This window comes from Phoca vitulina, unplaced genomic scaffold, assembly GCF_004348235.1.
Source record: "Phoca vitulina isolate PV1807 unplaced genomic scaffold, GSC_HSeal_1.0 scaffold7, whole genome shotgun sequence".
Lineage (NCBI taxonomy): Eukaryota > Metazoa > Chordata > Mammalia > Carnivora > Phocidae > Phoca > Phoca vitulina.
The window spans coordinates 39,041,507-39,067,274 of NW_022589710.1; the positions used below are offsets into that span (position 1 = coordinate 39,041,507).

Genomic DNA, 25,768 nt, shown 5'->3' on the forward strand with positions numbered 1-25,768 from the left:
CCAGGCACCTGGCAGATCTGCTGACCACAAAGTGGGCAGCCCTGCAAGGTTGCTCCCCTCCTGAGTGCATCCGCATCTACCTGACAGTGGCCCGGAAATGGCCTTTCTTTGGTGCTAAGCTCTTTGCTGCTCAGGTAAGTGCCGATGGTTTCCAGGGGAAGGAATGATTACCACACCGTCAGGAACGTGCCCTAAAATTGTCCTCAAGCTACTACTCCACATCTGGTCCTGATTGAGCCAGTCCAGGCTGCAGGGCCCGCCTGCACGCTAGCAAAACCACCAGGGGGCGCTATTTCTCCACCCATTTCTGGCCTCCACTTTCCATGGTCCAGAGCAGAGTTATGATCACTGCTTTTGGGCCAGGATGATTTCTGGATGACCTTCATCTTCCTTCCTTCTTTTTTTTTCAGATTTTTATTTATTTATTTGTCAGAGAGAGGGTGCATGCACAAGCAGGGGGAGCGGCAGGCAGAGGGAGAAGCAGGCTCCCTACAGAGCAAGGAGCCCGATACGGGACCCGAGAGGATCCCTGGGATCATGACCTGAGCTGAAGGCAGGCAGACGCTTAACCGAATGAGCCACCCAGGCGTCCTTTAATCTTTCCTTTTTGACTTCTTTCTCAGTGCTACCCCTAAAGAAAAAATATAGGACCAACTAATTCGCACACAAGGGTTCAAACTTGACATGACAACCTCAAGAATACTTTAATTTTTAAAAAAGTGTAAAATAATAATATATAACCTAAACAAATACATCTCTACTGACTTAGCATGGCCACAGGGGACTCTTAACTACTCGGGCAACAGTTAATTTCCCCTGCAGGAAGCCCAGGTGGCCAGCAGTAATTTCAGCTGGAACTTTTCTTGGCCAGGTGTCTGGTGTGCATAACTTTATTCATAATCAGAGTATCATGTCCTCAAAGCTGGATCATGATCCTATTCACTGACGGTATAGATTAGACAGTGGACATTCACTCATTCATTCAGGAAACAATTGTTGAGCTACTAGGTCTCAGGCACTGTTTGAGATTGCAAGAGATGAGCTAATCAGATACCATCCTGGCCTTAGTGGAGCTTCCCGTGTAGTAGGGGAGATACACGTTAATCAAATAATCATATTTATTCTTTAAATACACATGTAAGTTATTTTATAAGTTGTCCTAAGTGCTTAAGGAGAAGTATTGGGGTGTTATAAAGGCATATAACAGGGTACCCTGGGACCCTTTCAGTCTGGGAGGTTGGGAAAAGCTTCTGAAAATGAGGACATGTCCATCCCTGTCCCCAGCCTTTTGGGTAGGAGAGCTAGGAAATCTGGATTGCCCTATTGCAGGTGCGGCCGTGAAAATTAGTCATACCAGGAATTGTCCACCAAATAGCCACTTTTCTCACTAGTAGAGCCTAAAGCCCAAAGGATTGCATTCTTACTTTCCTGTTTCTTTCTCGGCCCGTAGGAAATTGGCTGAACCAAGATGTACTTCAGCCGGGAGAGACTGGGTTTTATGCTGTCAGTTTGTGAGCACTAGGAGAACACAGCCCGTTCTCTGTGCCCATGACCAAGCCGCTGGGGCTGGCCTTGTTCTGCAGCAGAGCCTCCCAACCAGTGTACTGTGGGTACTCCTCCCCTCTCAAGATGGTAATTAGGTGGCCAGAGCCCCAAGGCCAGATGTCTTCTGTTTACTTCAGCATGCTGTACAAATACCATCTTTCATGTTTTCCAAGACAAAGGTTGGAAATCACTGCCTAGCAGATTCCTTGATGTGCCTTCTTCCTCCAAAAGCTCTTATTGTGGAGCATCCCTAGCTGTGGATATGTCTGATGGGATTTTCCTGTTTCCCCAGCCTGCACAGAGGTCTTCCAAGGAGAGCACTCTGGTGTGGATTGCTGTGAATGAGGATGGTGTCAGCATCCTGGACCACAACACTATGGTACGAAAGAATAAGGGCTGGTTCTCTGACCCTTCCTTCTCCTGAACAGTGCCTTTTCTTCTCCTCTGTAGACTCAAAGGCCTGAGCTAAGTGACCATGGTTTCCCTACCCACCCCACCCAAGCCTTGATGTCCTCTAGTCTAGACACGGCTTATCGACATTCAAGATGTAGATCTCCACATTAGGACCACTTCCAGGTTCTCCCTTTCTGGTTAAGGCTGCCCGTGCCTGGCAGAGACGGGGTGCTGGTTCAGCTCAGGAGGCAGCTGGGAAGTCTCCCCAGAACTGACTGGCTTCTTCTTGCAGCAAGTGCACATCACTTACCCCTACTCTTCAGTAATGACCTTCGGCGGCTGCCGGGATGACTTCATGCTTGTGATTAGATCCATTCCAGACCAGAGCTCTGCGAAAGGCCACATTGAGAAGTTGCTCTTCCGGATGGCTGCTCCCAAGGTGGGTCTGACAGCTGCTAAACCATGTTACTTGGATCTCTCTGGTCTGAGGAGGTGGGCTTGAAGTGAAGGGAGGAAGCTGGGTTATGACCATACCCTAGAAGGGCCCTGCCCCAGGTAAAACTTTGGTCTTGTCTATAATCAGTCCTCCAAAGGGTTCAGGTTGGGTAGCAGCTCAGTAGCCACTGCTGAGCTGGCGGGTGAGGGGCCGGCTGGGAGGGTGTGCGCTCTGGTCCAGGTGCTCCCGTGGTGCTCTCAGCCCCCGCAGCCCGGCGCTGCACAGGCTGGAGGCGGGTGCCCACTTGCTCCCCACTTGCTCCTCTTGCAGCCGACCCAGGGGCTAGGGCGGCCAGCTTCCTCCTCTGCGCGCTCTCTTCTCCTGCCTTCTGCCAGCACCGCTCCCCAAGCGGGACGGTCTCCACGTGCTCCCCCTTCCTTACGGTCTTAAAGTCCATCCCAGAGACCTCTTCTGCTTTAAGGCCTCTGTATCCTGCTCAGTGCAGGAGATACAGACTAGCAAAAACAACAAAGACTCCAAAACCCAAGTTCTGATCTAGTTCCTGACTCCCTTCTGAGAGTAAGTAGAAACCCTGCTGTTTTAATCCTAAAATTGGAGTTTCCCCAACCTCCTCCTTTTAATACCACCCCTGCCAAAGGAGAGGATATAGACACTTCCTCCAGGGAGGCCCGCTTCCCTGGCCTGGAGATGAGCAGAGCAGAATATCGCCTCTCCTGTTCTCAGGAGGGTACTGTGTGTCAGTGGCCCTTCAGACCAACAGGCACCCATTTCCCTGGGCCTCTGAACCTTACAGAAATGATCCCGACATTTTCTCCCAGGTATTTTTACGAGGTAAGAAACTGAAGCCCAGGACGGTTATGCACCCAGTGTAGCAGCTAGTATGTGAGAAAGCCAGGATTCAAGCCAAGGCTGGTTCAATTCCTTTGTTTCTGTTGTCTCAAGATTGCAGAGGCTACGTTCATCATGGCCAGCTACATGAACCATTGCTCTGCAACTGTGAAGCCCCCCACCAACCCACCTGCTGCCCACCAGCTATGGGAACTGGACGGACAACAGTTCTTTGCTTCTGTTCCCTGTGCTGCCAGAGGGCCAACGTTGCTGTGAATGTTTCTCCTACACCCCCCCCCCCCCCCCCCGCCGAACCTGGTGCCTCTGGGATTAGAGATCTGTATCCTGGGGTATGACACTACTGTGATGGGCCTGACAGCCCTCCCCCAACCCCACCCTGTTTGTTCTATGAAATGTGTATTTCAGTGTCCATGAAGCCTTTACTCTCTAGGTGCCTTGTTTCAGGGCCCAACTTTTAAAAATCCAGACCCAGTACAGAAACCACTTTTTTTCACCAGAATACTGAGATCTGGATGCTGCCCGATTCTAGACACAGACTGGGATGGTCCACTGTTACTGGTTACTGAGGGCATCGGTGCTGTAAATCAAGGCTTTCTGCACTGATACTCTCAGGGAGGGCTAGTATCTCTTATATTGTACATGGTCCTTATGTGGGGATTTATACTTGAAGTTTTCCCAACATCCCTGAACAAGATAGGACTAAAATTTCCAGTTCACCTGAACTGTGACAAAAGCCTGGAACTCCCTAAAACTGGACTTCCATTCCCAGATGGGAAAGGTATTGGCAGGGCTGGAAAAAAAGGAACAGACTCACCTTTTCCCTTCCCCACTGCAAATGAGTAGGCATTGGTAGTGCCCCTCTGGGGCAGCAGCTCCTGTCTTTACAGGACAAGGAAAAGGCACTATCCCTGCTGAGATTGAAGCTCTTCTCCCTCACACTGGACTGTCAGCCCAGCTGGGTACAAGCAAGGGCAGGGGGTAAGTCCAACATGACCTCTCCCTGTCTCATTTTAACGACTAGACAGGGCTCAGTGAAGGCTGTGCTTCCTACTGTAGAATGGGTGGTCATCACTTGTTTCCTTGTTCTTTGAAAGACCAAGCAAATGCACTGGTTTCTGCTGCTTTGTGAGGCCACCAAAGATGAGTCAGAAACAGAATCCAGTCTTGCTTCTCAAGACTTCTGGCGAACTTCCGCTGGGAATTAGTCCAAAGGCAGAAGGCACATAGGCTAAGAGCATCCTGGTGATACAAATATCCCCCCATCCCCAACTAAGACCTTATGTTGAGTACGGAGATGATCTTTGTCTCCACCCACCCCTAACAGAAAAAAAGACGAAAGAGTTCATTATACTCTGATTTTCCAGCATTGGAGAAACAGAGTTTTATTTCATAGCTCTAAGGCAGTCTGAGCATTTGTCAATAACGTGCTGAAAACTGTATGGGTTTAGCAGCAGCATCTAAGAACCAAGCCTTTGACTTCAACAAAGTGTGTGTGTGTTGCACACTGCAAGAACTTCAAGGCTGGAACTAGTTTATCTGAACACCTCAGCTGCTGTAGGCTTCCCCTCTCACCCTTTAAACTGACAAGCATGATAAAAAAAAAAAAAGAAGCACATGAGAGTGTCTGCCTCTTTTAAATGAACTTGACTTTGCAAGGCTGGAAATTTTACAGCCATCTCCCATTTCTGCTGCTGCCTTTCCCCCAGGATTTGGGAACTAGCTGAGACATTTCTACCTCGAACAAGTCAAACATCACATGTACCACAGGCTCCGAATAACCCCTACTGGGCTGGTGTAAAAGGCAGGAATTACAGCTCTAGTTTGTAATACCCTGAGTGTCTCTGAAGCCCATGAGGATAATATTATCTACCTGGGAGTTTAAAAAAAAAATTAGGATCCCAAGGAAAAAGCAAGCAAGGATGGAGCTGTGTTCACACTGAACTTAGGGGTCAAGCTATTTCCCCCACCCTGTCTCCCTCCCAGCCCTTCAGGAATCCTCCTGTAGTTTATTAATTTTACACAGAAGAAACTGCCTTATAATCAAAGGCTTCTACAGTTTGTGTGTTTATCCTTCTTTAACATGTCTGGAAACCAAAGTCGAATTTCTCTCCAGCCTTTCGTGTCGCCCCTCTTGGCAAAAAATGTTTTTGAAACCATAGACAATGCTGAGTAACAGTAGAGTATTAATGTGCTTGACATCCATGGCTGAAATGTGCCATGTTCGTGTTGTCAATAAAAAGCAGCTGTCTGTGAACCAGGCAATTATTGTGTATGTTTTGGAAGGAGATCGGTTTATTAAGACAGTCATCATAAATTAACCCTGTACAGAACACAGGAGCTAGGTGGACAGAGACTAGTCTTTTGTAGGACATTTCTTCCTACTCACCAGAACCTGAAAGGCTTGACTTTTATACAGGGGTACTGCGTAGTTGGAAATTATGTTTCTTAAGAGATCTGATGTCAGTTTCCCATTGCCTTGCACCACAAATCTCTACAAAATGTAAACCTGAATGTGCTTAGGAATTTCACAAAGTGCTCTTTGTCAACGTTACTTTTGACATATTGCTTAAAGTCTCCCCTCAATTGATAAAGTAGGCAAAACCTTACAAGGGGATCACTAAAATAGACATAAATACTTTGCTCAACATCACACAATGAGTTAGGTTCCCAGTCACCTGCTCTATGGCTCTGAGATCCACTGCATCCATACTGGTTCCTAGGACTATGTCCACCTGATGGTTTAGAATACAGAAAATAAACCAGCCACTATGGCTTAGGAGTCATCTCCCATGGAAGACAATACTGGCCTTCTGAAATGCTGGGACTCATGGACTTGCTGATGTGGCTTTCTGGTGTGCCAGGATCTCCTGGCAGCTCCTGTACACTTCAATCAAGCAGTCCAGGCGGGGCTTGGCACTCTGAATTCCAAAGGGAAGAAATGCAGAGTCAAGATGAACGTAAGAGAGAGCTTAGCAGTGCTGCATCCATGTGCAACCTCAATCTCTCCCCACAGCAGGGGGTCTAAATGGCTCAGGTGTGAGCTCAGAGAGGCAGAAGTTCAGGCCACACAGCACCTTACTGGCTAAGAAAGCAAGAGGAATAACAAAAGACAGACCCTCTTGGAAATGTCACAAGCTGTGAAACAGTCTGCAAGGACAAGGAGGGCAATTTAATATGTAAATATTGAAAAGTATTTTGCACAATGAAATGTGATACAACCAAAATTAAAAGAAAAGTCACAGAATGGGAAAAATATATGTGGAAAGCATATTTAATAAAAGTTCGTTATCCAAAATATATAAGTTGTTACAAATGCATAATCAATATCTAGATTCTACTTGACTAACAGAGGAGATGGATAGTTTAAAACAAAGGAAACACGGATAGGTAATTCAAGGAAACATGAAAAATCTCTTTGTCATTTAAGGAGCAATTTAGTAACTTTAAATTCCTTTACCTACATACTAAAGGAAACAAATAACTAAACGTGCTGTTTTAGCCAAGACTGTAGAAAAACAAGTACAAATTCCAAAAAGTATGGTAAAGTAGTCCAATCTCTGGAGCCAAATCTCAAACTGTAAAAATCTATGAAATTGTTCATAAACATTAATAAAATAATTTTGAATTGTAATGCAAAAGAATTTTAGCTTAGCAGCCTTAAATCCTTTGTGAGAAAAGGAAGGGCAGTAAGGCACAGTTAACTATATACATAAACACTTTATATACTTATAATCCTGTTTAAGTATTTTTTGTAAGAGTAAGACAAAAAATAACCTGGAGATGATTTCAAAAGCTAGCAGTAGAGTGGCTAAATAAACTGATACTCAACATGATAACTATTTAAAATGATAAGTATAATGGACTCTGTAGATGCATGAAAATATGTATATTAGATTTAAAAAGCAAGACATAAATTGGGTATAACAGTATGTGTAGATCAATGACATCAATGTAAAATCTTATACTGGCAGACTAATAAAGTAGATGAATGGTGATTTATAAGCAGAAATTGCTATTTTTTTCTCTAAAATTTGGATAAATTTGTAGTATTTCTGAAAGCCTGTATTTGCTTCAGAAAGAAACTTTTGAAATCACTAATTCTCACTAAAAATAGCTGTCAGGTGTCCTCAAATAATCTTGACAAGAAGAATTTACATTCCTACTGAACATAAGTAGCAGGAGAAATGCAGAGAACGGGGAAAGGCAACAGATTTTTTTTGGAGAAAAAACTTTAGACAACTGTTCTGTGCTCACCTGGAAGACAGGTACTACTTGGGATATCCCATGTGGTTCCACTGGATCCTCCAATAAAATGCAAAGGTAGTAAATCACCTTCTGCTGTAAGAAAATAAACCAAATAGAGATCTAAGTGAAACTTATTTTGTCTTCTTTTTCTTCAAGGGAAGGCTAAAAACTTTTTTATAAATGGTTATCTCTAAGTAGTAGAACACTTGATTGCTTTTGAAGTGAGGGAAAAGTATATTCTCATTCTTTAAATGAAAAACGATGAAACGTCAGCAGCAACAACACTAAGAGATGATTTTGAAGCTGGGCTAAAAAATAAAGTCAAAATGCTAACTTACGATCTATGAAAGCCTGCTAAATCTCTATAAAAACAAAGGAATGTATCTTTCCAATATAAGTTTCACTTTCATGGTTTATGGACATGCCATCCAAAAAGGAAACACTACAATACTGGAACAGAATCTTCAAGTTTAATTCTGTAACATCAAGGTATTAAGACTCAGTTTAGATCCAGGCAAAGGCCATGGGCTATCTCCTCCAGAGAAACCTGTAATACTTACTACTTAACTACTTACCATGTAAATAGCCTCATTGATGACCACATCCTTCACCTTGCCCATCTCTATGAAGGTAGTGCTTTCTTTGCCCGAGGCATAGGATGAAGTCATCTGGATGCCAAGGGAGTCAATGATTAACAGAGTCTCCTGATCAATCTTGACAAAATGGAGGTAACCAAGCAGGCCTAAGAGGGTGATGAAGATGGCAGCAGAGAGTATCATGCTGTTCTGAAGAGAGAGCCAGACACAGGCGGTAAGGTCACCAAATGGTCCTCCGCACAGATCTCTGCTATTTAACTGGTCCACTCTAGGCAGTGTGGAAAAAAGCCTGTGTTCTACTGTGAGTTGAAAAGATGGAAGGAACATGCATGGAGGAAGAGGAAATCACTTTTATTTCAACTTTGTAATGCTATGAAAGCATATGATGAAATACGTCCAGACAACAAATGTGGGAGGTGTGGGAGGAGAACCTCCATCACCAAAATAGTATCTACCATCACACCACTCTCAGAGGTTTTTCTTCCAAAACTGAAACTTAAGGACTCAGACCTTTTCCTCTCATGCTCCATCAGCAGATTATACAGTGCAAAATTAGACAGCATAATAATAAAATGCTTAGCACAGTGTAGCTGATAGTACTCAACAGCTACTCCTTCCTAATAGAACTTGGAATCATGACTGGTTCCCATTCCTGCCAATGATTGGTTTAGAAATGAACACATGACATAACCTGGCCAATGGGATGTGAGGGGAAGTCTGCTGAAGGGGCCTCTGGAAAATGGAAGTCCATCTTAAAAAGAGATCTAAGGAAGAAAAGGTCCCTTCCTCTTGGGGTTTGATGCCTGGAACTACTATGGAACCACGCTACTCTGACAGACCATGCAGAAAGCCAAGTCGAGGACGAGTACACCAATGGTGGAGGAGCAGTAACATGAAAAGAATCAAAAGGCCCTTAAGAGCCTCTTATGACCTCAAGAGCCCTCCTACCTCCTGACTCCTTTTGTTAAATAATAAAGATCATATCATTTGGAGCTCTTTTAGTTCTTTTGGGTTGTGACTAACTGATGTGTTAAGGCTGATGGAGTAGCTGAAATGACTAACTTACGTGTTAAGGGCTCAAAAGGTATTTATTCCTTTGATTCTAAGACACATTTACAATCTTTTAACATTTCTGAAGTTGAATGTGTTTTTCTATTGATGTATTTTCTTTTTATGTACCATTATTTTTTTTTTCCCCCAAAAAGCTATTATTTAGAAGGATGGGACAGAGAAAAAAATCACTGATGACCTAGAAACAAAACAGATTCAGTAATTTATGAATGTCATTCCTTGATGGCAGGAAGTATCTATTCTTTATTACTGACAAGATGCCCTCTTTGACCTAACCCTAATCATACTCTTCTAAACCATCATCCTTGGTGTCCATCCTTGTTGGGCCTGCATTGCCCAGCAAATTGTACCAAGAATCTTGCTAAGTCAGTTTAGAGAGAACCCTTGGCATCTGATCACCTTGGCCTGCCTTTATCAAGAATCATGTCAAGTTAGCCAGAATCCCCCTTTACCCCTGATGTTTCCTTTTAGTCATTTTCCATCCACTGACACCCCCACTGTGCTCTTTGGCTATAAATTCCTACTTGTCCTTGCTGTATTCAGAATTGAGCCCAATTCTGCACTGAGGTCACTCTTTTCTCCTACTGCAATAGTTTCTGAATAAAATCTGTTTTTACTGCTTTAACTACTGACCGCCCCTGGTGTTCTTTGAAAATACTTTTCTACTTCGTTCTACCTAACACAACAGTAAGTGTTGGATCAAGAGTGTTTGGGCCTGTGATCTATTTTTGTCTGGTCCACCCTGAGCTAAGAATGGTTTTTACACTTAAAAGAGTTGTTTAAAAAAGAAAGAAAAAGAAACAGAAGACTATGAGACAGAGACCTGTAAAGCTTAAAATATGTACTATTTGGACTTTTAAAGATAAAGTTTGCTGACCTCTGTGCTAGGTAATTACTTGTTGATTAATGAATGGAGAATGGAAAAATCTATGTGCTGGGTCTCTGATGATCCAGAAATACCTACTTTGAGTTAATTAAATGCCTAGTATCTAGTACAGTGTCTGGTTCATAGTCTGAACTGAATAAGCACTATGGAAGAATAGAGAGAAATAAAATTCAGTCCTGGCCCTTACAAATGTGTAAGAGGCAAAATTAATACATATAAAGTATTTTTGGAGAATACTATGAAACTGACTGTAAGTGCCTAAGAAAGGATTAAAAGAGAAAGAGAGAGCAAGAAAGAGACATCAAAGCACACAGGATATCCCATGAAGACCTCTAAGGAAGAAGGATTTCACTGGAACAGAAGAGGTGGTGGTTACTGACAGATATACTTAGTTGAGAAAAGGAAGGGGGAAAAGCATTCCAGATTGGAATAAATAAGGCAATAACCTGCAATTTTAATAGAACTGTGAATTCAAAAACCAGAAGGAAAGAAGGGATAAAGAACAGTAAAAGTGAGGGGATTTCATTCATATCAGCTTTTTAATAAGGTAATCCCTGCCCAAAACTTCATTACCACCTGCATTTTTTTTTTTTTTTAAAAGATTCTATTTATTTGACAGAGACACAGCGAGAGAGGGAACACAAGCAGGGGGAGTGGGAGAGGGAGAAGCAGGCTTCCCGCTGAGCAGGGAGCCCGATGCGGGGCTCAATCCCAGGACCCTGGGATCATGACTTGAGCCCAAGGCAGACGCTTAACGACTGAGCCACCCAGGCACCCTCACCTGCATTCTTTATACTTCAATTTTTTGTCTGAAATTCTAACAATTCAATATTCATTGGGGCTGAAATTAAGCCACATGTTTTTATGAATTCCTTCATTTCTTCTCATTCCTGAGAGTCATTACTCTGACAAAATAGTTTTGAACACAAAGATAGAAACTTTGGTGCACAGAGCCCTCAAGAAGTGTTGCAGTGGAGTTTAAGGAAGATAAGGTTACTGAGTCGTGGACGCTTGATGGAGGTAAGTGGGACATACCAGGACGAGAGACAGTACAAAAACGAGCTGGCATAAAAACAAACTTCTATTTAAAATTTTTGCCTAAGCAAACTCTCCCCTAAGAGGAGACAGTATAGTGGAAAAGAAAGGGTTTCAGAGTCAGACAGCCCTGGGTTTGAAGCCCAAGTATGCCGTTTACTAGCTTTGTGACTTTGGGTAAGTTATTACTCTTTCTAAGCCTTAGTTTTCTTCTAAGGTTGAAGTAAGGCAGTCGGGGCATTTAATTAGGATCTGTTCCCTCCCCCTCACATGGCCAGAACGCAGGCTAGTATTAAACTCAACTACATTATAAATTAAATCTTCTTAGGGGGAAGGAGGAGGACTGTCCTGGCAACTTAACCATTTCAACTGACTTTTGAACAAACTTTTAGACAGTTTGGTACAAATTAGGGCAGTCTTAATTCTGCATATATCTACACCAAATTTCCATGCTTTGATGGTAAAAACGCCAATGAATGCATTAAATGAAAACAAGATACAAATTATAGAAATAAATAGCCCTAGCTCTGGTCGGATCACTCCTGGAATAATAATATTCAATTTAGGGCACTACGTATGAAACTAAACTCATCCTGAAAAGGACAATTAGGATGACTCCTTTTGAGGGCTGTCACAAAGCTACCGCACGGGACCCTCGTGATACTGTGACGCTGGCATGGCAGAGAGCAATTCCATTTTAGACGTGCGGAAACCGAGGCTCAGAAAATAGGAATGAGCCTGGAAAGTGAGCACAGAAACAACTTATCTCCAAAACTTCACAGTTCTTTAGAAAGTACTTGAAGTTGGGGAAAGGGGGTTTGGGGGAGGCCGACTGCCTTGAAAAACATTAGGAAGAACTATCAGGCTCACGCTGTGGAGGCAAAGGCAGTTTCTGTAAGACTACATAAAGTACTGTTCGCAGTGACTCCTCTGAGGAGTGGAAGTGATGGATGAGGACGATCCACTTAATAGTTCTGAGCTCTTGGAACTGAATTACTGTGAGCGTGTACTACGTGGAGCACAGGCAAGTTAAAGCCTTAGGCTGTTGTTACAGGGCTAAAAGTACGCCGGGTGGAACCGCAGAGCACCACCCATGAGAGGGATAAAGTACAGGTGTAAAAACTTCACAGCTGTCCAGCGGCGGAACCAGCTAGTTCCCGCCCTCCGACTCAACAACAGGAGGTCCGGGCTCGACCCTCTGACTCCAAAGACCCTTCCAAACCCCAGCCCCCGACTCGGACCGCGGGAAGGGGCCGACTGGCCATTACCTCGCAGAGGGTGAAGAGTCCGTAGGCCGCTAGCCACACGGCGCAGGTGACAGCGGTGAGCGAGCGCAACGAAAGCCGAGGGCAGCTGAGGCAGAACTCCCGGCAGGACGGGGAGTAGTAGCGGCGCTGCAGGGCCAGGCGGCCACCGCAAATATCCGAGAAGCTCCGCTCGTCCTCCATGGCCGAGTCGCCTCCTCCCCGCCGGGCCGGGCCGCTCTAGTCCGCCCGCCAGCGTCCTCTCGCCGGCTCTGGACCCACTTCCGGGGAGCGGCGTCGGCCCCACCTCGCTCCGCCCCGCCCCACGCTCCGCGCAGCCGCAGTTCCGCGTCGAGAGTTGCGGCTCGGGTCTCCGGGCTTGTTTTCCGCTCCCTGGCTTGGCCGGGCTTCTGCGATTGTCCGACTACTCCAGAGCCTCGCAGGGGGCTAACTCAGCCGGCCGATTAAAACCGCTGTTAACGCGCTTTCGCTCGGCAAACCGTTTTCTATTTCTAAGCCAGAGTACGCCCCGAGGAGACAGTCCACAGGTATACGCTCATTCCATTCATTCATTCATTCATTCATTCATTCCTGGGCCAGGTAGTTTTAGGTGCTGAGGATACAGCGCTGACCAATATTGAAGGTCTCTGCCTTCAAGTAGCGTCGTTCTTAGTAAGAGAAACAATATGGAAATAACTTCAGAGAGTGCTGCTGGCAATAATATGACGGGCAGGGCTGGCTTGGGGACTTGCAATAGGGCAGTCAGGAAAGTGTCTGTGAGGACACTGGAGCTGCACGGATGAGGAGCCAGACTGGTCTGGGAGAGCTCTGGAGGAGGCATTTGCCAGGTTGGAGGACCAGGAAAGGCAAAGCCCCCGAGGCTGGAACAAGGTTGACTTACTGGAGGAGTCAAGAGGCTGACAAAAAAACTGCATCTGGAAGTTGGGGAGGTAGGTGCGGGGCTCAGATCCTAGAGGGTCTTGTAGGGCCTGGTAAGAAGTTTGGATTTCACTGGCTGGGAGTTCTCTCTTCCCAACCGCTGCGTGGAGCACTGAGTAGACAGATGAGTCCTGGCTAGGAGGTTAGTAAGAGAGGAAGATGCACAGGGTGTGGTTAATAAAATTACTAAACTCATGAGTAGTAGCCTGTGGGTTTTTCCTCTTCTTCTTCTTCTTTTTTTTTTTAACTTTGGATGTGGCCTAAGAGTGGATTGTGGCCTGTTAGAGTTATGGTGCTTCAGCCCTGAGGCAGCATCATGTATTAAATTGATCCCTCTGTCTATAAAGATAAATGGCATAACAGTCTCAGCAGCTTTAAGTTTCTGATGAAAGTCAGGTTCCATTTTTCCATCTTCATCTAGGATTTTGTTTCCTTTTTTTCCGCTAAACGATAGTCTTCAAGTATTGCTGTTTTTTCCAATTTTATTTCTTTACCCTGAATCTTACCAAGCAATCTTCCATCTTCATCCGGGATTTTGTTTCCTTTTTTTCCCCTAAAGGATAGTCTTCAAGTATTGCTGTTTTTCCAATTTTATTTCTATACCCTGAATCTTACCAAGCAATAAATAACACATGATGTCTTTTAAAATTACAAAAGTGATGTTTGCTTATTGTGGAAAATTTGAAAAATACAGAAAAGAAGAAAAATTTAAGCCACCCATATTTCCACCACTCAGAGAAACACTGTCTATGTTTTGGGGGAACCTCCAGTCCTAGAGTTCTTAACCTGAACTCCATGGGTAAAATCAGAAGTTTATCTTTAGTTTCATTAACTTCTAACTGAAATTTAACCTTTTTTTTTTGGTTATGAATGCAGGCAGCAAACCAATTAGTATTAGCAATACTTGTCACTCTGATAGAAACCACAAATATTTTCATTTCACAATAACAGTTATCTCAAAATGTCATTTCCATTCATCACTACTTCAAAATTGCAGTAATTATTAGACCTCCCCTTCTATATCTTATTAATCTGTCATAGAGACACATACAACACATATTAAAAATATTTTGATAACTGTATTTTAATTCAGTTGTTTTTTAAATCCTATGTATTATATTCATTTTAAAAAACATAGTGATAAAGTTTACCAGACTTACAGAGGGTCTGTGGCACAAAAAAGATCAAGAATCTGTGCGGGTTCAGAAGGTTCATAACTGTAGATCATTGAAAGAAAAAAGGTACCTAATGTACTTAATTTTGAATATTAAATGATTAGGGATAAATAGTGTGGTAATGTAATTCCAAAATCCTTATAACTCCTTTGTTCTGTCAGATCACAATGTCATCTTAACTCTGTTCTGCATTTGAGACCTCAGTAGAAATTGAAACCTGTGTATTTGCCATTTAGCTAGATGCCATCTGGGACATGAAGTGATAAGTTCTCATGACCGTGACCGAATAAAAAGAGCAAGGAGGGAGGGGCAACCTGGCTGGCTCAGTCGGAAGAGTATGTGACTCTTGATCTTGGAGTTGTGAGTTCAAGCCCCATATTGGGTGCAGAGATTACTAAAAGAAAATAAATAAGCTTTAAAATAAGAGCAAGGAGTGTTGATTAGCTCTAAATGTTGGATTTCAGGGGCCCCTGGGTGGCTCAGTTAGTTAAGCGACTGCCTTCGGCTCAGGTCATGATCCCACGGTCCAGGGATTGAGCCCTGCATCAGGCTCCCTGCTCGGCGGGAAGCCTGCTTCTCCCTCTCCCACTCTCCCTGCTTGTGTTCCCTCTCTCTCTGTCTCTCTCTGTCCATTAAATAAATAAATAAATAAATAATAAATGTTGGATTTCAAAGTATTAATAAGCCTCAGCAAAGAAGGGCAGCTGATGAAAAGACTTACCAATTAGCAAGTTTCTCCAAGAAAGTTTACTATCTTTTTGCAGGGTCATAATACCCTAATGAATTCCATTGTGGAGAAGCAAAGAAAGGAAGCTTGAGAAACATGTGTACTCTGTATTTGTCAAGATACCCTGTTATTTTTAAAAACAAAACAAAACAAAAACACAATTTCAGAGGCTGAACACAACTGTTTATTTATTATCTCTCTGTTCCACGTGGATGCTTGTGGTCAGATGACTTAGAATTTCTGCCAAGAGGTAATTTGGAGACCCAGGCTTCTTCCAGATAGTGGCTTCATGATCCCTTGGGACCTCATCATGCTTCTCTCCATTTGATCCTCTGTATCTGGCCTACAGATGAGGGGCAAGAATGGAGGATCATGCATGGGAGGGTTTTATGGCCAAGCCTTTCACCCTCATTCCACTGGCCAGAATTTATTGACTTGTCTATACCAAACTTCAAAGGAGGCTGGGAAACATGGTTTATCGGTATGCCCAGAGGGGAGAGAGAAGTGATTTGGTAAGAACAACTACTAGCCAGTCTTTGCTACACTTTCCAAAGAGTACTGGCTACAAGAAACAGAAAATATATTTGAGTGAATTGAGCATTATGGTCACGGTACACAGAACTAATCTGACTTTTAGTAAAATGGGTACTTATTTCTACTAGTGAAGTTATTCTTGGAATCTGAGTATCTATGAACATGAATAGTAAGTAAAAAAAATCTGATCGAGGTGCCTGGGTGGCTCAGTCGGTTAAGCAGCCAACTCTTGATTTTGACTCTGGTCATGAACTCGGGGTCCTGGGATCGAGCCCTGTGTTGGGCTCCATGCTAAGTGGGGAGTCTGCTTGAGATTCTCTCTCCCTCTCCCTCTGCCCTTCCCACTTGTGCTCTCTCTAAAATAAATAAATCTTTTTAAAAAATAAAATAAATTTTTTTTTTAAGATTTTAATTCATGTATTAGAGAGAGAGAGACAGCGAGAGAAGGAACACAAGCAGGGGGAGTGAGAGAGGGAGAAGCAGGCTTCCCGCGGAGCAGGGAGCCTGATGTGGGGCTCGATCCCAGGACCCTGGGATCATGACCCAAGCCGAAGGCAGACGCTCAACGACTGAGCCACCCAGGCGCCCCTAAAATAAATAAATCTTTAAAAAAAAAAAAAAAAATCTGATCAAACAATTCAGTTAACTTTTTATTTTTATGGCCCATGCTGGGTTCTTAAAAACCTTCTATAGAACCTTCTTTTTTAGTATTTGCTTGCACTTAAGGATTGAGTAGTTGTTCTAAGAATACTGTCTCATACTGTAGTTTTTATTATATTTATTATTTTATGATAAAGCATTAATGATTGCTGCTATTATGTCAACTGAGAGTAGGTCTCCTACTTACCAATTGGGGAGAAAAAACAAAGGCCCATATAAGTAAAAAATTCCAAATAAATAAGGTTAATAAAAGGATAAGTATTGTCCATTATATCTCAGTTTTATAAAAAGCCAATGAAAAGAACTTATAAAACTTGTTGCAGTTTAGTAAAGTTGATTGAGAAAATAATTTCCTTTGCATTAAAAAAAAAGATAAGTGTAACACATTTCACCTTTCTAGTTGGGGTATATCACCCTCCTGGTGTGTGGATGTGTTCACCAACCTGGAAGCTCTCCAGATCTCATGCTTTGGGGATTTTCATGGAGGTTTCATCATGTAGGCACAATGGATCATTAACCCCCTTTCCAGCACCTCTCCCCTCTCTGGAAAGTGGGGGATGGGGTTGAAAATTCCAAGCTTCTAATCATGTCTTGGTCTTTCTGGTGAGCGCCCCCACCCAGGAACCCACCAAGAATCACCTCATTAGAACAAAAGACCCTGCTGTCATCCAGGAAATTCCAAGGGATTTAGGAACTCTGTGTCGAGAACCAGGGTTAAAGACCAAACACTAGAACAAAAGATGCTCTAGTGTTCTTAGGAAATTACAAGGGTTTGAGAAGCCCTGTGCCAGGAACTGGGGGCAGAGACCAATGTACCTATTTTCTATGATCTCACAAAAACTTATCACAGTCTACTGATTTCAGTGATTTACTGGTTTGAGTGAAGTGTAGAAACCTTACCTCTGTTTACCCTCCCCCATTTATAATTGCCTAATATTTCCTCAGATTCATCGAGAACCCCATCAGACAGTGACCTAATTTTCATTTCAACCATCAAACATAATTTAGGAAACTCAAGAGGAGAAAGAAAGTCTATTATGTTTATTCATATTTTCGCTCTTTTCATTGTTTTTTCTTCCTTCTTAATGTTCCAAGATTCCTTCTTTTGTCATTGGCTTTCTGCTCAGAGAACTTCCTTTACCCATTCTTTCAAGATAGGTCTGCTGGTGACAAATTCTCTTAGTTTTCTCTCATCTGAGATTGTCTTGAGTTCCCCTTCATTTGTGGAGGATATTTTCCCTGGATATAGAATTCTTGGTTGACAGTTTTTTCTTTCTTTCTTTTTTTTTTTTTTTTTTTAAGATTTTATTTATTTATTTGAGAGAGAGAGAGAGAGAAACAGCATGAGAGGGGAGAGTGTCAGAGGGAGAAGCAGGCTCCCCGCTGAGCCGGGAGCCCGATGTGGGACTCGATCCCAGGATTTCGGGATCATGACCTGAGCCGAAGGCAGTTCCTTAACCAACTGAGCCACCCAGGCACCCGGTTGACAGTTTTCTTTCAGCACTTGGAAAATATTGTGCCACTTTCTTCTGGTCTCCATGGTTTCTGATGGTAAATCTCTGTCATTTGAATTATTCTTCTCCTATAAGTAAGGTGTTGTTTCTCCATCAATGCTCTCAAGATTTTTTCTTTGTTTTTATCTTTCAGAAGTTTGACTATGATATATCTTGGCATGAATTTCTTTGGGTTTATCCTATTTGCATTTGCTAGCTTCTTGAATCTGTAAGTTTTATGTCTTGCCAAATTTGGGAAATTTTCAGCCATTATTTCTTCAGGTATTTTATTCAGCTTCACCCTCTCCTTGTGAGACTCAGATGATATGATTGTTAGATTTTTTTTTTTTTTTTTGTTATAGTCTCAGAGTCCCTAAAGTTCAGTTCTTCTTTTTTTTTCCTTTCAGTCTGTTTTCTCTCTGTTAGTCAGACTGGGTAATTTCTGTTGTTCTGTCTTCTAGTTCACTGATTATTTCCTGTGTCTTCACCATTCTGTTGTTAAGCCCATACCTTGAGTTTTTTATTTTAGTTATATTTTTCAGTTCTAGAATTTCCATTTGGTTCTTCTTGATATATTTTATTCCTTACTAAGACTTTCAACTTCATCATTTGTTTGAAATGTGTTTGTATTTACTTGCTGAAACATTTTTATGATGACTGCTTTAAAACCCTTATCAGAAAATACTAACATCTATGTCATCTCAGTATTGGCATCTGTTGATTGTCTCTTGTCATTCAAGTTGAGATTTTTCTAGTTCGTGGTATGATGAGTGATTTTCAGTTGAAACCTGGGCATTTTGAATATTATGAGATTTTGGATCTTATTTAATCTTCTAACAGGCTTCCACTGACACTGCTCCAGTGGAGGAAAAGGGACACTAACACATTATTGCTAGGTAGAGGTGGAAGTCCAAGTTCTCCACTTGGCCTCCATTGACACCTGGTGGGGAGGTGTTCCTTGTAATTTCTGGATGGGTGTGGAAGTCCAAGTTCCCCTTCATGTACTCCACTGACACCATGGGGTGGCACTGGGGGAAGCTGTTACTACTCAAAAGGGATAAAACCCCCACTCTGCACTCAGCCTTCTCTGATACCACCCCAGTGGCAGGGGTGGAGCTCCTCTTTACAGCCTGGTGAGGTATAAGTCTAGGTTCCCCAGCTGGCAGGAGTGGGGAGGGGGCACTTTTTTTTTGGTAATGCTTGGCTGCTGTAGAGTAGGTAATGTCTAAAAGTTTACTGTCTTGCTAGTTTGTGCCTTACTTTGTTCTTTGTCTAGAGAAGGCAGGTTTCTATAGAGCATTTCCTGGTTGCCATTTACTCCAGCACCCAGTCTGGAATATATGAGGCAAAAAGAAAACCCAGGGAACACACTGCTGTGTCACAGTGAGACTCTCTAGTCAGTCTGCCTCCTCTCCACCTTTCAGAGTCTTTTGTTTGTTTCATATAAAATGTCCAAGGATATTATTAATTAATTAATTAATTAATTTAAATATTTTTATTTATTTGACAGAGCACAAGCAGGGCAAACAGGAGAAGGAGAAGCAGGTGCCCCGCTGAGCAGGGAGCCTGATGTGGGGCTTGATCCCAAGACCCTGGGATCATGACCCGAGCCGAAGGCAGCTGCTTAACCAACTGAGCCATCCAGGCACTGTGGATTTTTTTTTTTTTTTAAAGATTTTATTCATTTATTTGAGAGAGAGAGGGAATTGAGAAAGAGAGCATGAGCAGGGGGAGGGGCAGAGGAGAGGCCGACTCCCCGCCAAGCAGAGAGCCCAATGCAGGGCTGAATCCCAGGACCCTGAGATCATGACCTGAGCTGAAGGCAGATGCTTAACAGACTGAGCCACCCAAGCACCCCAGAAATGTCCAAGGATTTTAGCTGTTCTCAGTGGGAAAGATAGGGAAGGATATGCCTACTCCATCTTTTAGAAGTGGAATTTTCCTTATCTGTCCATTTAAAACAATTTTTTATTTAGGTGCTATCATCCGTGCAGTAAAATGCATTCTATGCCTTATGTTTTCATACTCTTAATGGTGTCTTTTGGTGAAGAGAGGTTTTAATTTTAATATAGTCTGATTTATCAATCTTTTCTTTTGTGGTTAATGTTGTTTTAGATCTTATTCAAGACAGTTTGCCTGCCTCAAGTTATGAAAATATTCTATTTCTTTTTTTTCCTAAAAGCTTTATTGTTTTACCTTTCACATTTAGGCTTATGATCCATTTGGAATTAATTTTTGATAGGTGGTAAGGGTCGAAGTCTTTTTTTCCCCCAATAGCTTTTTTTTTTTTAAAGATTTTTAAAAAATTTATTTATTTGAGAGAGAGAGCAGAGTGAGCAAGAGAAAATGCGAGTTGGGGGGAGGGGCAAAGGGAGAGGGAGAAGCAGTCTCCCTGCTGAGCAGGGAGCCCCATGCAGGACTTGATCCCAGGACCCTGGGATCATGACCTGAGCTGAAGGCAGGCACTTAACGGACTGAGCCACCCAAGTGCCCTTCCCCCAATAGCTTTGTTGAAAAGACCATCTTTCCCCACTGACTGCAATGGTGGCTTTGTTGTAAATCAAGTGACTACTTTTGTGTCAGTCAGTTTCCAGACTCTATTTTGGTCTGTTTTTCTATTTTGTCTTCCCTGTGTCAACATCAATCTGTCTCAATTACTATAGCTTTATAGTAGGTTTTGATTTCTCATGATGTTGTCTTTTAACTTCAATCTTTTTCTTCAAGATTGTGATGGCTGTTCTAGGTTCTTTGTATTTTCACCAAAAATTCTGCTTGGGTTGCATTGAATCTATCAGTCGATTTAGGGAGAATTGATATCTTAACTATGCTGAGTCTTCCAGTCCATGGACCTGGTATATTTCTCCACTTATTTAGTTCTTATCTAATTTCTCTCAGCAATATTTTGTAGTTGTCTTGCACATCTTCCATTAGACTTATTTCTAGGTGTTTAGTGGTTTTTGATACTCTTATAAATAATATATATTTTTAAAATCTTATTACTTGTCCATTTTTAATAAGATATGTTTATTATTTTCCCATCAAATTGAAATTATATAAAAGAAAATACATCCATAATCCTGCCACCTAAACCAATAAATCTTCATTTCCCAAGCATTTAAGTCCTCTTATTTTAATGTTTTCATTGTTGAAAAGATGACATAATATAGAAATTTTTTGAATGAGAGAAAAATATTATGCATAATCCTAAAAACCTTTCAGTGTTACATGTTTCTCTCTCATTCCATCTCTTAGTTTTTGCACTTTTAAAAATTATTGTAGTCATAGTGTACACACCATTTTGCAGTGTTAAAATATATAATCATTCAATAAAAATTTATTGAACACCTCTCATGTTAGCCACTGTATTAAATGACAGTAAGGGACTATTCCTGCTCTCAAAGAAGCTGCTCTCGAGGAGAAGGAGACAGTCCTTTAAATAGACAATTATAATTCAGAGGATTAAGTGAACCATGCGAGGGGTATTTAAAACCCTCGCTCTGTCTCGGGTTTGGGATTCTGCTTTTGGCCACTTACTGTGTGAGCTCTGGCAAATTTGTTAGCCTTTGCAAGCATTGGTTACCATATCTGAAATGGAGATGATAATAGTGCCTATCTCATGTCTTGTGATGGGGATTAAATAACAACTGTGAAGTAGTGAGCAGGTAGCTATCTAGCATATAGTAATCATTCAGCAACCTTAGCAAATTTTATGATTATGTTTAATTCAACTTTGGAGGTCTGGAAAGGCTTCTTCAGAGAAGGGCCTTTGACACCAAAACCTGAAGGATGAGAAGAAATTAAGTGAAGGGAAGGAGGTAGGGAGTGGGGAGGAAGTGAAACTGTGCCCCATAGGGTTAATTAGGTTAAAACTGTCACCAGCAAGACCCCTGTGGACACCCTTCTTCCTCATGGGAATGTTAACCTTATCTTTTTGAGGCAAACAACAGGAAAAGCTCCACAGGCCTAGAGCAGTTTGAGGTTGACCACTGACTCACACCAGAGCAGAGGGACCATGGAGTGTCTGACGGTTACTTCTACCTCATTATACCATTAAAATCTCGGCCCGAGGAGGAATACAAGCTTCATTAACATAACATGGGATACCTGTGTAGGCATGTCTTCTAAATACGCCTGGCAACCTTATGCCCATCTTTACATGCAATGACAAAGCTCCCCTTTCCGAGTATTCATCCTAATATTCAAAGAAACCCACTCACCCCCAAAGGCTAACTTTGGAAGTTAATCTCCATGATTTCCTTATTTGCTGCAGATAAACTTTCCTTTGTGTGACAACTCCACCTGGTGTAGTCTCTATCTATAACTCACCAAGGAGGGAACTCAATGTTAGTTTGGTTACAAAACATCCCAAATAGAACATTCAGGTACAGAGGGCTCAAGACTTGTTTTCAGTTTGGAACCTGAACAAAGGAAAAAGCATTCAGGTGTCCTTAGCAACCTGGGCCTCCATTGGTGCCAAAACAGATTTCACACCTAAGTTTCATTTATACGTTGCTGGCAGCCATATTGCTGCTTTCACATCCCTATCACTGATCAAGGCTTGTAATGAAAACTCCTGTCTTTGTGGTGGTGTTGGGGGCGGTGAGGAGTATGTAAGGGGCTCAGGTGGCTGCCTCTAGACCAGGCTGTGGGTTGGGCAGGCAATGAAACCAGTCACTTATAGTTATCCCCCTCCTTTATTCCCCTCTATCCAGCCTTTCTACTGAATCCAGGAGTCCCCACTGCATGGTAAACAGACTCTTTATTTTACCCTCTATAGTACTCATCCTCTGCTTCCTTACCTTAACTGTATCCTAGGGTCATTATGTTAATTCTCCCAGACTTGGGATAGAAGAGCAAAGCAAAAAAGAAGGGACCAAATATTCCCAACAACATAATACAGGTTCAGAACAATTTAACCCTCTGCCTTTGTGTAAAAAAATTCTTCCTCTAAAGTTCATGCTCTTCAATGCTGCCTCTGTTCCCTGCCTATCAATCTGATTCAATTGACTATACGCCCTTTCCTCTGCACATTGGGGCACACTGGGCCTACACAGGCATTCTTGTTCTTCTTCTGATCCACAAGCATGTTTTAACTTTATGGTTTTGGATCTTGCTGTTCCTGTAAACCTAGAAGGCTCTATTCCCAGAACTTTTTATGACCAGCTCCTTCTCATCATTCAGGTGTCTGGCTCAAACGTTAGTTTGGAGAGGTCTTCCTTGATACCCCTATCTAAAACAGCACCTCGTGTCCCATTTCCCTCCTTTATTTTCTCCATAGTATTTACTACTATCTGAAATTATTTAACTACTTAACTCTTTTCCCCACTAGAATGTAAGCACTGGGAGTGATGAGCTATTACGTCTTCATCTCTATGAACAGCACATAGAACAATGCTTTGCACACACTAAGTGCTCAGTAAGTATTGGCAATAAATGAGTGAACAAATAAATTTTTTTAAATGAAAGAGACTCTAAATTTTAGAGTCTAAAGGTGTGGTTGGTGAGTTCAGCTCTTTAGTATGTAAAAGTAGAAATTCAGAAAGAAATCTTTAGGGACTTCCATTCCATATCAGAGCCATAGACCAAGGCTTATGAGTAAGGATTTCATAAAAAATCTGGAAGGTCAATTATTTGCCAAGCTCCTGCTATGTACCAAGCACTGTATTCAGGAAGGGATAAAACGATGAGCAGAAAGATTTATGGTCCCAGCCCTTGAGAATTTCCAGTTTAGTCTTTTCTGAGTTCCCTTGGATTTTCAGTAAACAGTGGTCTGCTGGAGACATACTGGAGGTATGCTTGCCGCCTGCAAAACCTTATCGTTACATTTTCAAGACTCTTTCAAACCAGTTCTTAAAAATCATTATTAAAAATAAAATTATATAAACTTACAAGTAAATTGTATTAAAACAAAGATAATATACATTCAGAACTTGTCATTGCCTAATTATAACTACAGTGGTATTATCTGTGCTCTTGAGGTTATTTATGTTGATCGTATCTGTATGGTAGAAATACTATATGATGAGCACTTTTTCCCAACTCCACGATCAGTGACATCACAATGGTAGCTTGGGAGTATATACACCATGGAAATTGGCAAACACCATGATCACGTCTTACCTACTCACCCAGCTCCCCCGCCCCACTCCCCACATACACAGTGCCAGCAACCTATCAAGGATAGTGTGTTGGCAGCTACTGAATTAGAGAGGTAGAATACCTAGGTCCTCCAATAAAGGAAGAAGAAAAGCAGAACAACTTGTTTTGGATCTGAGGAAGAGTCGTAGACTTATGCAATAACAGAGTACAAGTTGTAAAGTAAATTTCTAAAACAACTTATTCTACTATGACTTTTAATAACTTTAGAATAGTATCTTTAATAACTTATTTTGAAAACAAATGCCTATTTTGAAAACAAAAGCAGACCACTTATTTTTCAGGGTTTAAAAATGAATTATAAAATATTTCAGACACGGGGCGCCTGGGTGGCTCAGTTGGTTAAGCGACTGCCTTCAGCTCAGGTCATGATCCTGGAGTCCCGGGATCGAGTCCCACATCGGGCTCCCTGCTCAGCAGGAAGTCTGCTTCTCCCTCTGATGCTCCCCCCTCTCATGCTCTCTCTGTCTCTATCTCCTTCTCTCTCTCAAATAAATAAATAAAATCTTTAAAAAAAAAAAAAAATTTCAGACATATGGAAGCAATAATAATTAGAATTTTAAAGGATAATAGTAATATAACAATCTACTGCTCCCTCCCCCCCAACCATAATAATGTGGAACTAGTAATTCACCTCTGACTAAACTATAGGTAACAGAAAACCCCTGAAATGACATGCAGGATTAATGTAGTACTTTAGAAAGGTCAATCTGGTGACCCACAGTAGCTGCTCAAGAAACAGAGGTTTTGCGGTAGTCTAGGAAAGCCTGAATCAATTTAAGAAAATACAGTCAAGGACAAAAAAATTGGATGTGGTGATGGACAAGAAAAAGGTACCAAGATAATTCCAAGAATCTGAACAAGTGTGTATCAGTATCAGTGACTGAATCCCTGACCACACCCCTACTGCTCCCTACAGCTCCCGGACCTGGAGAGATTGTTAAAATTTAGGTTGCTGGTGCTCCACCCCAAGAGTTACTGAGTCAGTAAATTTGAGGGTAGAGCCTAATAATTTCCATTTGACAAGTATGCAAAGGCTGGTGCTGCTGGCGAGAGGACCACACTTTTAGAACTATTGCCTTACAGTAACTGCTTATTTGCTAAAGCTTCAGACATGTCTTTGTTAGACCAGCAGGGGGAGACAGGTGTAAAATTTATCCTCTAAAAATAAACTGCCTTAAAATACTAAAGCTCCTTGGAGTTATGATGTTGCCCTGAAGACTTCTGAGCTATTTTGGAGAGCAGCATGTAAGTTGGCATCAGGTGAGATAATTTTCTGTTGTTTACGTAAAAATGTATTTTGGTAGGACTAATGTCCAAATTCCTGCAAGCCCACCCTGGATAAGAACTTGGAATCTGGAGTCACACAACTCTGTCTCTTACAAGCCATATGACTTTGGGAAAGTTATCTTCTCTGATCTTCTTTCCTCCTCTTTACAATAGTCCCCGATTTATGGAATTCTTAGAGGACTAAACGTTCGTGGAACTGTAGTTGGCTATTATTATTAAAACTCTAGTTACTTTCAGCTCTTTAGCCTCCCCAAATTTTAGGAATAGTCCAGATATGTTGTTAAGTTTGGTTTTTATAACCAGTGGTCCCGTTATTCAGGTGAAGAATTGGAAACACCTGGGAGGTGATTGTTTTGAAAAATCCTAACCTCCCCATCCAAAATACCTAGGATAGGTGAGTTTTTATTAACATGCCCGGCCCAGAGAGCTCTATCTATATTGGATCTCCTAGACTTCAAAGCCCGAAGATGGGT

General features: G+C 42.1%; 2 protein-coding genes across 12 annotated transcripts in view; one reads left to right on the plus strand and one right to left on the minus strand.

The window, feature by feature from the left end:
- The window catches only part of PLEKHH1 (pleckstrin homology, MyTH4 and FERM domain containing H1), a 48,638-nt gene extending 43,787 nt beyond the window's left edge, over positions 1 to 4,851 (plus strand). For 7 of the 9 annotated variants that reach the window (XM_032405378.1, XM_032405375.1, XM_032405381.1 and 4 more), the window contains 4 exons: positions 5 to 134; positions 1,838 to 1,924; positions 2,231 to 2,377; positions 3,338 to 4,851. In XM_032405378.1, coding sequence (XP_032261269.1) covers positions 5 to 134; positions 1,838 to 1,924; positions 2,231 to 2,377; positions 3,338 to 3,499 — 526 coding nt within the window. In that variant the 3' untranslated portion in view covers positions 3,500 to 4,851. Of the gene's footprint in view, positions 1 to 4; positions 135 to 1,450; positions 1,925 to 1,973; positions 2,378 to 3,337 lie in introns of those variants that run through there. The other 2 variants (XR_004299558.1, XM_032405382.1) reach the window with 2 other exon arrangements.
- A 191-nt stretch (positions 4,852 to 5,042) lies between these two features.
- Positions 5,043 to 12,591, minus strand: PIGH (phosphatidylinositol glycan anchor biosynthesis class H). Of its 3 annotated transcripts, XM_032405384.1 has the most exons (4): positions 12,346 to 12,591; positions 8,065 to 8,274; positions 7,499 to 7,582; positions 5,043 to 6,162 (listed from the first exon to the last, which is right to left on the minus strand). In XM_032405384.1, exons 1-4 carry the CDS (start codon positions 12,523 to 12,525, stop codon positions 6,070 to 6,072), a joined length of 567 nt encoding a protein of 188 aa, XP_032261275.1. In that variant the 5' UTR covers positions 12,526 to 12,591; the 3' UTR covers positions 5,043 to 6,069. The 3 variants fall into 3 exon arrangements, 2 of the variants coding, with proteins under 2 accessions (XP_032261275.1, XP_032261274.1); XM_032405383.1 differs by having other exon boundaries at positions 6,069 to 7,582; XR_004299559.1 differs by having other exon boundaries at positions 6,069 to 8,269; positions 12,346 to 12,578.
- Positions 12,592 to 25,768: the final 13,177 nt, after the last annotated feature.